We start from the raw sequence: 17,696 nt of genomic DNA, 5'->3' as shown, positions 1-17,696 counted from the left end.
TGTTGTCTTATTCTGATAGGCTTTGTAACAGCAATTTTGCTGACGCCTAATCATTTGCAAGTTACTATTGTTTATTTACTATTGTATTTATGTTTATGTTAACTATAGTCTATCGTATTATATTTTATGTTCTATTATTCTGTTAACATATAGTTTTTTTCTTATAGTTTTGCAATAAATTAAATTAAATTAGATTAAATTAAATTAAACTGATTTATATAAATTAAACTGATTATTTTATAGCACTTTAAAAATGAAAAAAATTTGAAAAAATCGGAAAATAATTTTATCAAGATCACGCCATGTTTTTCTATCTAATATTTTTTTTATCATGAGTTTTTATCATCAAACGATAACCAAACTCATATGATATTTAAGAATCTCTGGTTTTTTATTTCAGACGAACAGCCACAATCACGATCATTGTATAGTGCCTTATTTTTGCACGATTCTCGATAACAATCGAAGAACTAGTTAAACACAATTTTACAATTATGGACTTTCAAACTTTTGACTGAATACCTATTTCGATTCGTAATATCTTAACGCAGGAAAGAGTAAATAAGATTAGCCTAGAGCGATAATTTTTATTACGTATCATAAGTTAGTTCGTTGACATTGGAAGGAGTTACATAAATACGTTTTCTTTACTATCATTGATGAAGTCTTTATAAATCGAAACGTTTGATAAATTTGAAATTTATAGCATTATATGAATGTTTAATAAAAGACGAATTTTATTTTTAACTAAATTTGCTCGTTTTTAAAAAAAGACTCCTGACATTTTAATTTATTGCCTTATTTTTGTCATGATGTTACATAAACTATTATATAAGGCTTATTTCTTGGAAAATTACAATAAAAAAATTAACTAAAAGATATTTGAAATATGTACTAATATGTGGGAAAAATCCTGATTTGAATAGACTTTACGAATTTTTCAGAAAAAATTTGTGAAAATAGCCTAAAATCAAATCTCTAAACCAGAATCTCCCCCTAATGACACACGGCTCTCTCGAGACACGCTCGCGAGAGAGTCGCTCGCACAGCGGGCGCACGAAGCTCCCTGGTTGATCCTGCCAGTAGTCATATGCTTGTCTCAAAGATTAAGCCATGCATGTCTCAGTGCATGCCGAATTAAGGTAGTAAATTTGTTTTAAATTTGTTAAATATTACTAACTTTTGTTTTCAACATCCTAAATTAGTAAAATTAAGTTACTATAGTATTTTTAATCTGACGGAATTTTTCGAAAATTTCTAAAAATGTACAAGAGCAATTTCTTTTTAGCATTTTGGAATCCGATATGATCAAACCAAGTAAAAGGTAAGAGCTTGTAAGATTGGCAATTTCAAAAATGGCACAATTTCATAATAATACTTCGTAATCATCATAATGTATATTTATGCACAATTCTTTGTATCAATCTGATGCATAAATATAATCTATAATTGACTCAAACTTTTTCAGAAAACTTATTAAAAAGAAAATAATAATTTATGACATTTTATGTTCTAAATTATCTTCTGTTGGTCTTCATGGTATATTAAATCGACAAATTACATCAAGATGAATTCGCAAAACGGAAAAAAAAATTTGTTTCTACATAAAAGGGAGACTTGAAACAACTTGTAAATGACATCCGCTGTAGACAAGGATTAAAGCTCCAATTAAAGCTCATTAAGAATATGTTTCGACATTCAGTCTCGAATTTCAGCGAAAATGAACATAATTTCTGAAGTGCGTTAAAAAGAGTATCTCCTAAGCGTAATAATATCACAATCGCGAAAAATGTGTACAATTAAATGGTTGCGGTAGCACTTAGCTCAAGTATAGCTCAAGTATAATATTAACGTAAATATACCTCTTGCGATAATTTAATTATTGCGTTTTGTAATTAAAATAAAAATGTTAGAATAGGAAGCGAAATAGGGTTTAAATCTGAAGGCCGATTCGAGCTGTTTGATGCGACAGGAACGAAAAAAAGCTTGACTTTTCTTTGCTGTGTGTTTCGGGTCATAATCTTATTAAAAAAATTATTTTCTAATCCGATCTTCAGCAAAGACTCTTCCAAATTTTCATTAATTACGTCAATATAAACATCTGTTGTCATAATCCCATTAATTTTGATGAGATTTCCTACTCCTGCCTATGAGAAACACCCCCAGATCATAATATTTCCACCATGTTTTACAATTTTCTGATATGTCTTGAAGCTCTTCTCCATGTTTTCTCCAGATTCTAATCCGCTTCTTTTGCCCAAATAACTCGAATTTACTTTCATCTGTTCATAGAACCTTTTTCCAAAAGTCTAATGCTATATTTGCGTACCTTCGAGCAAATTGCAAACGTTTTTTCTTATTGATAGCGCTGATGAAAGGTCGTTTACGTGCGAACTGGCTGTGTAAATTGCTTCACGAAGTCTGCGACATACCGTGCGGTCAGAAACATGAAGATTCATTTCTGAATTTCTCTGACAAAAATCTTTGAATTCTTCTTAATTTCTCGGACTATTTTCATATCCTCCCATTTAGACGTTGCTCGTTTTCGGCCTCTTCCGTTTCTATCTGCCACCAATCCAGTTGACTAGAACTTCCTACTATTTGTTCTACTGCTTCTCTACTTATTCCGTAGTTTTTAGCAATGTTCCGTTGAGAAAGACCTTTTTGTAATAGTTTTTAGCAATGTCCCGCACAATTAGGTTTCGGACCTGTATCGGAATTGGTTTTCCTCCCATTTTTAATGTAATAAATTCATGAACTTCGGACAATAATCAAAACAAGCTGATGTCGAAAACAAACGAATCCAATGATGTGAACTTCAAAACAAACAATATAATCACAAAGTACTATACATATTATACGAGATAGACGTTAGTGGCTTTTTTATTTTGTCAATTTAAGAAATATCAATATTTAAGAAATATAGATATATTTGAAAGATAAAGAATGATTTATGTGACTTTTTAGATAAAAACCTCGAAATAAATTATAAATGTTTCCTGTTTCATCAATAAAAGCAGCATTGTTTTAATATTTTTATTATTTTATTATTATATAACGAAAGAGAATAACTGTGGAGATGGCTTTTTATTTTTGCCGGTCACTGTATGTAAACCTCAATTTTACGTGGAAGATTCAATTTTACTAATTAATAGAAGTTGTACATTTATTGTAACATATGTGGTAAAGCATAATTTTTCATTATATTTACTACATGGGCTGAAAAGTTCCGGGATTTTTAATGAAAACAAGCGTTTTTTGTGCAAAGTTATATTTATTTCTCAATATAGTTGCTTTCGAGGGCGATACACTTGGTAGCGATTTTTAGTGATTTTCCAACATTTCGATACCCTTTCTGTAGTACGAAACGTCCAAGCCTTCGAAATACGCCTCGGTTTCCGCGATGACTTCCTCATTCGATGTGAATCTCTTTCCCTGGAGCCACCGCTTGAGATTTGGGAACAGATAATAGTTGTTGGGGGCCAAGTCTAGAGAATACGGTGGGTGAGCAACCAATTCAAATCGTATTTGGTCCAATTTAACCATCGCTTTCAAGGACGTGTGTGACGGTGCGTTATCGTGATGGTACAGAACTTTTTTCTTCGCCATATGGGGTCGTTTTTTCTTTATTTCGTCGTTCAGTTTGTCCAATAACGCTGCATAATACTCTCTCATAATTATTCTTCTCTTCTGCAAGTAATCGATGAAGATTATGCCATGCGCATCCCAAAAAACGGAGGCCATAACCTTTCCGGTCGAGCGTTGGTCTTTTGACCGCTTTGGTCGGCTTTCGTGGCTTTTCAGCCACTCTGCAGACTGCCTATTGGACTCAGGCGTATGATAATGGACTCACGTTTCATCCATCGTCACAAAACGTCGAAAAAAGTCCGCTCGATTATGTTGCAACAACGCCAAACCGACTGTTGAATCATCAACGCGCTGCTGTTTTTCGTCGATGGTCAGCAAACGCGGCACCCATCATGCCGATAGCTTTTTCATCTCCAAAACATCATGCAAAATATCCCGCCCGTTTTTTTGAGATGCCCACGGCCTCAGTTAACTCGCGCAACTTCACTTTACGATTACTCAAAACGATTTGATGCACTTGCTTTGCGATTTCCGCATTCGTAGCCTCTTTTGACCTTCCAGAGCGAGGTGTGTCTTCGGTGTTTGTACGACCCATTTTAAATTCACTAAACCACCGATAAACTGTTGTTCTCGAAGGAGCAGATGTGGGTTAACATTTCTGCAATCATTTCAATGATTATTCAGAAGTTTTTCCCATCAAAAAATAATGTTTGATCAAGATGCGATATTCCTGTTTTTCCATTTTTTTTACGAAGGCGAAAGTAATGTCACTTAAACGACTGTAGCTTGTAAACGAATGAACGAAATGTCATGAAACTTCATACATAAACTAGTGACAGATGAATCTCTCGAAACGAATCATGTTCATTTTCTAGTGGCACCACCTTGAAAAATCTCGGGACTTTTCAGCCCATGTAGTATGTTGTGAGAACACGTATACTACAATGATGCTAGATCTGCGTAAATGATTCAACACATTCAAAAAAACGGAGTGACAAAACTATAATCAGCATCTTCAGTGAATGATAAAAAATAATAATTTATTAAATGATGAAAATGATTATATATATACACTAAATATACTACTATTGTTGTTATGTTAATGTTTTGTAAATATTATGTATTTTTGAGTTAGTATCTTAGTTCTTTCATCGTAACTGAGTCTTTTTATCTTTGATTATTGGTTGTTATTCGATTTTCTTTTTGATTAAAAAACGATTTAACTTTAAAGTTTAAAAATTATAACTATTTTTAAAAAAGTGTACTACGTTTTAAAATAAATTTGACACTGACTGCCCGATAAGTCAAGAACTAGTTTTTGACTAAATAATTTGTGTTTAATTGTTTACGATATGGTTGATTGCTGATGAGCTTCCTAACTTTTACTGTGATTTAAATTCTTCAAAGTTATTTTTTTCAATAAATTTTCATTTTATTTCATCTCTGATAAAAAATTTTTTTTAGTCATAATTTTTTAAACATTCATCTGAGTTTCTTTCCAATATTGAGATTCTTTTAGTAAGGTAGAGGGAACTCATTATGACAAGTTAGTCATCATATCGTATATATTTAAAATAATAATTTATGTCTCTGAAGAGAATTAAAAAAATGGGTTGAAATGTGTAAGCGTGTAATTTAATAATAAATTTTGTGTTAAATTTGTATATTATTTCCTGACTTTACTTGTTCTTTTTTCACTTAATTTCTTTTAAATATTATGTATTCATTGATTTTTTTTGGTTAAGCTAAACTTGGTTTGTATGTATGTATGTATGTATGTATGTATGTATATGTATATATATATATATATATATAGGGTCATCTAAAAAGTATCCGCGTTTTTTGTCACTAGATGTGTGTTAATGGTCATATATCTAGTGACAAAGTACCGCGGATACTTTTTAGATGACCCAATATATATGAAAGTACAACATATCGTTGTGACCTGTGGTCTTTCCGAAAAGGTGAGCATACATACATATTGAAGGGAACAAATTTATAATTATTTCTAGATGAATTCGCTTCAAACCGTTTTTCTTACGTAAAACTGTTCACATGATTATAATACATTGAGAGAATAGTTTCTGTATAAATAAGTTCCTGTAGAGGCAAAACTATATATTTTATCACTCAAATTTTTAGCAATAAAATTGTCCTTAGAAAGTTTATGAGAGAGCAGCTAATGAACATAAATAGTAAAAAAAAAAAAAATAAAAAAAAATAAAAAACCCAACATATACCTTGTGGATACAATGTTTTAATGATGAACATTTGATATGTATACATATATTTGCATTGAGCATTAAACTAATAATTCGCTCAGCTCAAGGACATGTAACGTGTAACAGGGTTCTCCACTCTGTGTGACATCATGCAGCTAATATATTGTCGATTCTTGTTTAACTGAATGTTTCGTTTAACGTTGCCAAATAAACGATGGTCTCCTCTCATTTCAACTAAGTTATAAAAATAATGTTAAAAACGTACTATCCCAAATTCTAAACATTGTTTCAGTAAATATGCTGGCAATCTAACAGCAGTTTGATTTTGAGATATTATTTCTATCTCATGTAATATATCGCAAAAGTAAATTGAAAGTCGTAAAATAAACTGAAAAAATGTTGAAAATATGTATATTCGATGAAATGTATTTATGTAGGTATATTGGTATACATCGCTTCTCGAAATTATGCAATAAAACTTTAAAATTCGACACATATGCAGCGTTTAATGTAAAATCCACTGCCGCTGTTGCTTTTAAAAGCGCATCTCATATTAGCGGTATTTTTAGCGTTGAATATAATTTAATTACAGTTGTGAAATATGAAAATTGTTTATATATAATCTAAGCAAAAAATAAGAATCATTTTTAATTATTAATTATTTACGTATTAATTGCCTGTTTTTATTTATCTATCATATAATTATTAAGCAATTTGTTTATATTCTCTATTATATTTTTTAAGACTACGTGAAAAAAGAAATATATATAAGTAGGTTCAAAGTGCACCTGTTTATTATAATATTTGGATACACAATTCTGCATTTTAAACGAAAAATTAATATTTGTTAAAAAATCAAGTTTTCTAACGAATATTAATTATGTATTGAATATCAATACAATCTTCCATTAGGATCCTGTGATCTAAATGGGGAAATTGGTTTAGATATTGCATGTATATATTATTCGTTTAACACTATTTCCAATCGCCTAGAACTTACTCGATATACGAATCGTTCATACAAAAAGAAATTGGAGCAAGAAAAAAAGAAGTAAGAAACGTGCCTTCTGCACGTTAATTAAAAATGCTGCAGAGGAAGTTGCCAACTAAGAAGGGCGAAGCTGAATGAAAACAGCTGCCACTCGATGACGACACAGTCTAAGAGCGCGCTTAGTTCGGAAGCTTCACCATCGTTAATTTCATGAGCGGTTATTAGTGTCAGTGCCTACCTAATAAGACATTACCGAAGTATTCTAAGGGAACAGCATCGATTTCCTTCTCAAGAAATTTTTTGAGAAATTTTAATCGAACGTTTCTAAAAATGTTTAAAAATGTCAACCCAACTGGTATAAACGGTAATTTTTATAGATGAAGAATTAATGAAGGTAACTGGATTTCGCACACACAACTTCGATTCTTATTAATATTTCATATATATTTGGTGAAATTAGAATTCATTTAATGCGGTAGACATTCGACAATATTTTATTCATTTAAAACTAAACCTAACGGAAAAGTAATAGTTAATAGTAAAATATATCTTTCCACATGACAGCGCGCATCGAAAATTAAATAGGATTTTGTCTTCGATTTCCGGATAAATTTCAGCTAAATTCCTCTGACAGTCATTTACAGAATGTTTCTCTACATACTTTACGTGATTCTAAGATTATTTTCACGATATGTTTGTCTACAAGAATAATCTGAAGTAACAGCGAATCATCTGTTAAACTGATGTTAGAGTTCTAAGTTTTTGTGGTACTCCGTTAGTAATTTAAATCTTAATACTTTCATACGAATACTGCTCTTCTATGAATTTCTTCTTCTTCTACTTGAAGTTCACTAGTTTTTCTATACTCAAACGTCCACCCTTCGATAAAGTTGAAACGAGTTCGCGGAACTGATCGACGTGAATAAATCAGATGAAAATTTCATTAGTTTTGTGAAATCGAGAGCAACAGTATTAATTGATGCGCGAAATGTGAACGAAGTGTTAGCAATGTGTGAAAACAATTGCTTCGTATTTACGTCTCTGGAAGAATCCCGGATTCGATTCCCAAAATTCGTCCCATATATTAACTTTTCAACTGTATTGCTTGAGACATGAGATTATTGTATTGTTATTCATATGTATACAGGGTGGTCCACTTAAATCGAACATCTTGAATATATCGCTTATTTTTGGTGATACAAAAAAATGTTTCAAACAAAAGTGAAACATATCTTTTTGGCGCCTCCACCTAAAAAAAAACTAACACGATCAAAATATGTCCTTCTCGAAACCCTTTCACTTTTATTTGAAACATTTTTTTTATATCATCAAAAATAAGCGAGATATTTCAGATAATCGATTTAAGTGAACCCTGTATATACGTTCATAAAATGTTTATGAAACGTATATATAGGGTACCGGATACTACCTGGGTTAATTCTAAAGTTTTCAATACAGATCAAGGAAATATCATTGAAATCTTGTTACGACAAAGTAGAAAAAATAGACATCTTAATTTTCTCCGGAGGAAAAAGGACATGCTTCTGTTTATTTCTTCAACTGAAATTACATTGCTTCAAGGGAAGCAGAGAAGCAGATGGTCGTTTCGATGGATTAAATTTTCAAAATTTGAATCGCCTCGTTCCTTCAGTTTTACAAATTTCATCATCAATTTCGAAAAGGTTACATTCTATATGTTTAATAAATTCGAGCGTACTCTTTATTAATGATATTATTAAGTAAATTAAAATGCATCTAATTGCAATAAGTCTTTGGCTTTATCTGGAATCTCAGTATTACTAAGATTTATTAGCCATTGTTCATTTATATTATTTATTGCAAAGTTTGTTTCGAATTTATCTGAACAAATATTAATATTATGCATTATTCCTTGTTCATTAGCTATAATATCTTTGGTTGAAATTTTCTTTAATATCAACGGTGTGATTTGAATATCTCGATTCGTTTAACGAATCCAGAGTTTAATGAATACATTATGTTATAGTTAATATTTTTAATTTTTATTCTTTCCCTAAATCTATGACTAGCTCGCAAATTTTTGGTTTTATTGTTAATCTTTTCTTGTTCTTTTACCCAAATTCTATTAAAATTGGTTTCTTGTCTGCGAAAGAATTGCATATGTCAAATGGTAAAATTTTTTCAATCTATCTATACATGTTAAATATCTCAAATTTTATGTGTTCAAGTTGTTTGCATGCGTCTTGTAATTCTACCCATAAATATTTAAATATAAAATTATGTTCTGTCAATTCTTTCTTTTGAAGAGCGAAAAAGATTATTATTTTCATGTCGTATAAATTTGAACATATGATTCGGGATTAGTCCTTCCTTCAAACATGTTTTCAAAAAATAAATGCTTATTCTTATATTAATATTAGTCCTATAAGTTCTTATACATTTCTTTAATAGAAAGCACGAACGAAATCGAAAATTAAATTTAATAAAGTCAAAAAAATTCCTTATATAACACATGTTAATGCTTGTGGGATTAAAATATATAATTATAACAAACGCGGTTTTTTAAATCATAAAATTAACCAAAAGGAAGAGCATAAAACCACAGCACAAGATATTCTTTGTGATATTTAATATGTAATTAAATTTATAAATAATTTAGACGTTTCGGCCACAATCTGGTCATCTTTAGTAAATTTCAATATCAAATATTAATAAAACAGAATTTAACATAAATTTAACATTAAAATTCAGCGGTCATAAATATAATTATAAATCAATGCATTTTTTCCTCTTGTACGAGTACATAAAATGTGGTTACAGAGCCAATTATCATATTGTAAATTATGTAGAACGAGAATTGCCAGATTCTAATTTAAAATAATTATAATATTGTTAATATCTTCAAGTCAATTTAATAAGGATTAACAATTCGTTTTTTAGACAAAATGATGAGTCTTAAGCACTTTCTTCACACAGAAATTCGTCGTGACATTGTGTATTATTATTTGTCTATACATTCATATGTGTCCGCTATTTACATGTGCATTCAAAAATTTTTTAGATTATTCTAGAATTATTTTTAAGTATGAAAGAGATCTTTCTTTAGAAAAGGCAGATGAACATCAGGCAAACCTTCAGTGTCACTTTGCTTATTTATACTACTTATTTGACTTTTTATATATATCATCTCAGAAATTTTTCTTTTGACTAATGATTGTTCTGTGTCTAAAATTCTAACATTATCCCAATCCATGCTTCTCATTAACTTGGTGGCGTGAGACTACTGACATATCGATAATAGATCTTCTTATGTCAACTTTATGTTCTTTGATTCGAGTTTTTAATTTCTTTTTTATTTAGCTGACATAAGAAGACTCACAATCTAGACAATTTATCTTATAAACCATTCCACAATGGTCCTCTTTACATAAGCGATCTTTTCCTGTTTTTATAAATCTATTCATTTTGTTTATAGGTTTGTAAGCGTTATTAAAGCCTTGAATATGTGATAGTTTTTTAAATTTTTCCGATACTTTACTTAAATATGGTATTATGAAAAACTTTTTCTTTAAATTAGAATTAGAGTTGCTTTCGTTATTATTATGCTTACCATTTTTATCTAAATTAGATCTATTTTCTAAAGTTTTAATTTTATTTTTTATTGTTGAAAAGATGAATTTAAGAGGATAACCATTCATTAACAGAGTGTGAAATAAGTCAGAGATGTTTTTTTCTTGAAATTTTGGATGGGATAAAAGCAATATTCTAATTGCCCGATGATTACATCCCTTTTGTGTACTAACGGATGATTCGAAAAGTAATTTAAATATCTCCCTGAATTAGTAGGTTTTTTTGCAAATATCGAAGATGATTCTTCCTTCTGGTCTCATTAGTTTAACGTCTAAAAAATTAATGCCATATTCATCGCCAAAGTCAACTGTGAATTTTAGCGTTTCATGATATGAATTAAACAATTCCAGAACATTCTCCATTTTGTCTTTATGCATCGCTAATACAATGTCATCAACATAACGGAAATAAAAAGACGAGATAACATTATTAGTAGTAATAATTTCTTGTTCTAAGTCTTGTAGAACAATATTCGCTAATATAGGGGACAATGGAGAGCCCATTGGCATGCTAAAAATCTGTCTAAATATTTTTTTGTTGAATTTAAAAAATGTAATAGTTAATTAATCATAATTGCTTTGATAAACTGTAAAGGAATCGAAGTCTTGTTTTCGATCAAGTTCCACCTACGTTCAATATTCTTTACTAAATCGGTCGGAATATTCGTGTACATCGAGACTACGTCAAATGATATAATACTGAAGTTTTTATCGATTACCTTTCCATTGAGTTTATTTACAATATCAAAACTGTTTTTTACGTAACTGAAATTCTTTTTATTATTATTATCTATAATATCTTTTAAGAAGGTCGCCAATGGATAAAAATCACTGTTTATGTAGCTAACTATCAATCTTAGCGGATGACCTTCCTTATGAATTTTTGGCAGTCCATAAGAACGCGGATGTTCGCCGTCCGATACATACAATTTTTTGTATACGTTTAGGTCAATGTACCTTTTGTTTTTCCAATTTTTTAGTAAGTTATTAATTTCCGCTGTAATTTTGTTTTTTTTAGTAGGATCTTTATTTATTAAACTGTATGTACTCTGATCATTGAGAATCTCATACATTTTCTCTATGTAACTTTCACGATTCATAATTACTGTTGTATTACCTTTATCAGCTCTGGTAATTAAAATGTCAGGATTCTCTGAGATGAGCTTTACTTCCCTTACACTTTCTCGTATGATATTATTTTCAGACGATTTAATATCACAATTATTTATTGATTTAAGTATTTGAATAGTTTCATTCCTAACCGATTTACAAATTTCGTCATCAGCTCTGAAAAGGTTATACTCAACATGTTTAATGAACTCGAGCATACTTCTTTCTTTGCTGATGACGTTATTAGGTAAATTAAATTGCTGACCTAATTGCAATACGACTTTTGTTTTCTCTGGAATCTCAGTATCACTGAGATTTATTAGCCATTGTTCGTTTGTACTCGTTATTGCAAAATTTGTTTTAAATCTGTCCGGGCGAATATTAATATTATAAGTTGTTTGTCGTTCACAGACTGCGATATCTTTGGTTGTAATTTTCTTTAACTTCACCGGTGCACTAAGAGTATCGCCATTCATCTCAGAGTCTAACAAATGCATTACGTTATAGTTAATATTTCCAATTACTATAATAGACTTTCAATTATTATAATAGACTTTTCTATAGAGGAATTTATTTTTTATCATAACTCATGTATCCTCATTTTTATAAAGGAATATGTATTATAAATACACGTACCTGATTTATGTAAGATTTTTTGCTTAGAGGAAATGCTAAGAGGAATTCCCTCGCTTTTCGGCAGAATTTTTTTTTTTTTTTTTTTAGTGAAACTACAAATTTTTCATGCAATAGCTATAATATTTTTATATTAGTTCAAAATAAAATTATTTTTATCTCAAATTATATTTTACATTATATTTAATAGATATATACACATTATATGTGTTAAAATAAATCAGAGGATGAAGAATTAAACTGACAATTATGTTGAAATTTCGCTAAAAATTCATATTTTGAAATATTTAGTATTTGAAAAATATTTTTCTCAAAATTATTACAGTTTATTTATTAAAAGTGAAATGTATGTACTAACTTTTAAATAATGTTCATTATTTGAAAAGCAAACTATCAAAATTCGTTTTGTCTAAAATTTATAATTTCCAGAAAATGGGAAAGAAAATTAATATTCTTTTTTTTTTAAACAAAGAACGCTAAAAATAAAAAAACAATATTTGCTATCTATTATAAAATTGACACTTAGTTTCTCTCTCTCCTTTAAAATTATTTAGAAAAAATCAAAAGTAAAAACATTCTGCATTTTTTTATTTGTTGTCATTATTAAGCAACGTAACATTATCATGTACGAATATTAATAAGAAAATTATCAGATTATTATAGAGATATAAATTATTATAGAGATATTAATGATAGAGATTAAAGACAGAAAGATAGAAAAATCATTAAAGATAGAGAAAAATCAGTGTACGTATTTAAATTCGAAGTAAAGCCAAGTAATTTATATACCTCGTGTCATCATGTCTGTTCCCGATACGGTCCACTCTGAAAGAAAAAAATAAAAGAATAATCATTTCTCGCATGCTTGATACTGTGTACCTACAGTCTACATTTTATCGCAATTATATATGTAAGATAAATTATATCAAAATTCTCGTTATGTATTGGGTATGGGAATAAGTTTTCGCCCCCCTCCCTTTTTAAATGAAAAAGATGTGTTTATTTAAACAAATCTATATAAGTGAGTTTATTCAAAGTATGCTCCTTCGGAATTCGACAACTTTCTCCCACCTTTCCGATAAATAAACGGATTCCTCGAATGAAAAAATCTGGTTCTTTTGAAGTGATCCATTCATCTATTTTTTGATACCTTCATAAGAATTGAATCGTTCTCCAGAAAGGGCCGACTACATGGATCGGAACAAATGGAAATCTGAAGGGGCAATGTCCGGTGAATACGGCGGGTGGAGCAGAATTTCCCACTTTACTTCTTCCAAGTATTTCTTGACCGGTTTTGCAACGTGTGGCCTAGCGTTGTCATGTAACAGAATCAGCTTGTTATGCTTATTGTCCCATTCCGGTCGTTTTTCTTTCAAAGCTTGGTTTAAACGTATCAGTTGTAGGCGATAACGATCCCCGTGATGGTTTCGGACGGTTTGAGCAGCTCATAATATATAATATCTCTTTGATCCCACTAGATGCACAACATAATCTTCGATGCATGGATATTTCGTTTTGGCATTGATGGACCTGGTTCACTTGGCATCACCCATGCTTTCAAGCGTTTAGGGTTATCGTAGTAGATCCATTTTTCATCGCCAATTACGATACGATGTAAAAAACCCTTCCTTTTCATTGACGAAGCATTTCGCAGATGATCAAACGTCTTTCCATGTCTCTCTCTTTCAATTTGTATGGCACCCAATTTCCTTCTTTTTGCACCATTCCCATTGCGTGTAGACGTTTTCCAACAGTGGATCTATCAACATTTAACTCTTTTGTCAATCTATCGAGCGATAAACACGAATCTTCTTCGAGTAATGCTTGCAATTCTGCAAATCTTCAAATTTTTTCGGTGCACCTTCGCGTTCTTTGTCACGTCAAAATCACCACTGTTGAATCGCCGAAACCATTCTTTACAACTAGTTTTCGATGGAACATCCGTAATGGAACTCACCGTAAATATCTACGAGCAAACGATGCGTTTCCGCAGTACTTTTCTTTAAAATAAAATAATGGAGTAAAACTTCTCGCAAATGTTGCTTTTTTGGAATAAATTCCGACATCTTCAACGCAAAAAAAGTTATTCTTTGTTACGCTTCGAACGAATGCCATCTATTGGGCTCAAAAGTTTGGACACACACCTTTCAAAATCATGCCGTTCTATCAAACACACGAGCAATGCTACTAACATCTTTCTGCAATGGGTGGAAACTTATTTCCATACCCAATATAATATGTATTATTTGAGAATATATATCTGATAATTCATAAAAAATTTTAAACCACGAACAATTGAAAAATTTAATTTTTTATTAAATCGTACAATTATTTTTAATTATCAATAAAATTATTAATAATTACATTTCATTACAACTTAATATAAAAATTTAAAAATATTTAAAAAATATTTTTATTTATATTATATATAGCAAAGAATAATGTTATTTCGCATTGTATTTTATACAGATTCATAAACGTATAAAATCTTAATATATAACGTGTATTTTTTGTGAACATAAATTTAATTAATATTTTAGGTCAAAATCATGTGCATCGGTTGATAAAAAAGGTTCGTTAAAAAGGTGAATGCACTTGACTGTTTGTAGTTCGCTGTTTTCTGAGTTTATGGATACCAATCTGGGCATCTGTCAGAGAAGCGTGCAATGCCGAAAAGGAAACGAGGGTGTCTTTCTTTCATCGGGTGTTCCATTACCAAAGACAGGCCATACTCGACACGTGGTGTAATACATGCTGTTGGACTATATATGGTATGCCAGAAGTATGGTTGATGCTTTCATGAATCGTTTACTGTCGTGGAGTCAATTTGTCTTTAATGAAAATTTAGATGCATGTAACATTTTCTCATGAATAGCCTTTTCTGGTGAATTATTATTCCAATTACGTGTTATTTTTGGGACAGAAATAATCTCGATGTTCATGCAGTGCAAACGCAAATTGAAAGCAATTTCGTATTTGCAATTATAAAATATTTACTTTTAGAATATTATTAATGTGCAAAAACGAATTATCACTTATTCTCAATACTCTGAAAATTTTGCCCTTTAATAATTCTTGATCGAACACAGAAATAAATGAAAATTGTTATTTAATTTTCATTTAAATTATGGATATTATATACAAAAGTACAGTAAAAGTTAAAAGTTAAAAGTTTGTATTACATACAAAAGTTTTAATCGTTTATTTTATTAACCTAAACCTTAATTTTTAATTTTTAAGTAAAAAATAAATTCCTTAAACATTATGTCAGTATTTTTCACATTCATCATCAGTAAAATTATACTGATTGTCACCTCGAAAACCAGTTCTCACCAAATAACGTTTTTACGTTATCATATTCCGAAAATGGCGTAGCCAAATATAAAGTGTCGTTCAATATGATTCAAGCGAACGCTTTCTGGATATTCCTTTGTTAGAAATATTACGTCCGAATATTACTTTCTACCAAAATTTGATGTTGATAATTGACAGAGAAAAATTTAATGAATGTTAAACGTTTGTTTAAGTTTTTGACGTGAACGTGTCATATTCATATTAAATTAAATATTCTTTCATTAAAATCATTTCAAACGATATTATTAAACCTTTTGACAAAATTAAATCTCAAGCGATGTAATCGTCAGAAAATTGCTAATAGATACATTAATGATATTTGAAATATGTTTACATTTAAAGTTTATGGTCTGACGATTATTTCGAATAACAGTTGTAAAATGTTTTCAGTTTTAGTTTCAAACCACAGTTAAGTACAAACATATAAATGTGTGCATATAGATAATGTTTAATTAATTATTAATAAAGATATATTTCCGCGCAAAAATCATAAATTGTGATTTATGTCAAATAAATAAATTTATATCTAGTCAATAAGTGAACGCATTCAAACATTCGATATTGTTTGGCAATCGAAGATCTGTCTTAAGATCTGTAATAAATGAAACAGATCTGTCTTAAGATCTGTAATTAAATACAAGTAGATCTCGTTTAGAAAATACTCTGGCAACTTTTAATCTCCGAATTACTGATATTCTGATCTTAATCCCTTATTCTTGAAATCAACAATGACCGAATAAATGATGTGAATGCATCGAGCGTCCCAAAGGGTCCACAATTCACTCGCCACGGCGCTGACCCAAGGTGGAGGTCATTACACCCAGTAAGCTCTCATTACTCCTCGATCGAACGACCTCTTCTCTCCCTTTTACTCTTCCTCTTTCTCCTCTACACTACCTCTTCGCAGCTTGACCCTTTTGTGTGCTTCGTCGGGCAACCGGTCGTTCCCTTCGAAAAGCTTCTTCGGCGACTTTCTTGCAGTCGGTAATGCCAACGAAAATTTATCGCATCTCGTCCCGGTCGACTCATCGATTTTCTCGTCTGCTTCCCTTACCCGCCTTCCTGGCGGACCGCCGAAAATCTTTAACCGCAAAGAGCAGACCGCCCTCGTGCGAACCACTTCTCTTCTTTTTGCTCATATCGACGACCGTCGCTCGTAAATCCACGTGGAATCTCCGTATATTGCCTAACTAGTTTGCCCGCATAGATTTACGGCATGTTCCACGTTGATTTAGCGCCGAGTTCGTTAAGAGAATACCGCGATAATGCTAAAAATGACGCGCGCTTTCGCGTCGCGTTGTTTTCCACACGATTAATTCTAATCCCATACATAAATCTAGCGATAAACATTAAAAAATTGTTCTCTCAAACTATGTAGTATTATACATTCGATCATTATATTCTGATCAGATGTGATCTCAATTCCTTAAAGATTTTTCTAAAAGTACTTTTAAATTTCCGAAATGCCATCTCAGTATAAAAATATATTCATGTTCTCATAATAATAAAGATCACATGGAGTTAATAAAATAATAAAATAATAACATTTGAATTTCATAAATTCGTTGTAAATATTCAAGAAGACATATTACATTTTTTAAATATATATACTGCAGTTTTTTTAATATGCTTAAGAAGTGAATAATAATTTGGTATAAAGTCACATGTGTTGCGTATACATTTAATTATGTTTATCGATTATATTCGCGTATCGGAGAAGTTTCAGGGAAATTAATCTCATATGTAATATCGAATACTCAATATTCACGTTAATTCAATTTACAGTATTTATGCCTATGTTATGTATGCGTCGGCTGGATTAGTCAGCTGACGCACGTCATGATTTTGCTTGAATACGTAACAGCACATATCCATCTTACGCGAAATATATTTAGAGCGCGTTGTTATCCCGACCTACACACGCACGAAATCAACCATGCGATTTGTTCGCCATGTTTGCAATCTACCGGTTCACCTGACGTTAATGCTTGCCCATGATTGTTATGTTATCAAACATTATACATCAGTAATTAGCTTCTTTAATTTCATTCCTCTCTCATCCTATTTTAGCTAGTATCGTATAAAATGTTATTATAAACGCCAACGTGTAGTTCTAGTATTACTCCGATTTACGTATCAAATTTTATAATCATCATCACTGCACTATCAATGTAGTCATATTATTATTAT

The 17,696-nt window shown here is 30.6% G+C and overlaps 1 protein-coding gene across 6 annotated transcripts in view; it reads right to left on the bottom strand.

The window, feature by feature from the left end:
* LOC105148847 (protein gustavus) overlaps positions 1–17,696 on the bottom strand; it is a 272,603-nt gene that overhangs the window by 55,010 nt on the left and 199,897 nt on the right. For 5 of the 6 annotated variants that reach the window (XM_011060923.2, XM_087404856.1, XM_087404852.1 and 2 more), the window contains one exon: positions 12,942–12,977. The exons of the other annotated variant lie outside the window; for it this stretch is intronic. In XM_011060923.2, coding sequence (XP_011059225.1) covers positions 12,942–12,954 — 13 coding nt within the window. In that variant the 5' untranslated portion in view covers positions 12,955–12,977. The remainder of the gene's footprint in view (positions 1–12,941; positions 12,978–17,696) is intronic. 6 annotated transcript variants of the gene reach the window in all.

Source organism: Acromyrmex echinatior, chromosome 3 (assembly GCF_024713525.1).
Source record: "Acromyrmex echinatior isolate Ae372 chromosome 3, ASM2471352v2, whole genome shotgun sequence".
Lineage (NCBI taxonomy): Eukaryota > Metazoa > Arthropoda > Insecta > Hymenoptera > Formicidae > Acromyrmex > Acromyrmex echinatior.
Note: the sequence above shows the minus strand (reverse complement) of the source record. Positions and strands in the feature narration are given on the sequence as shown.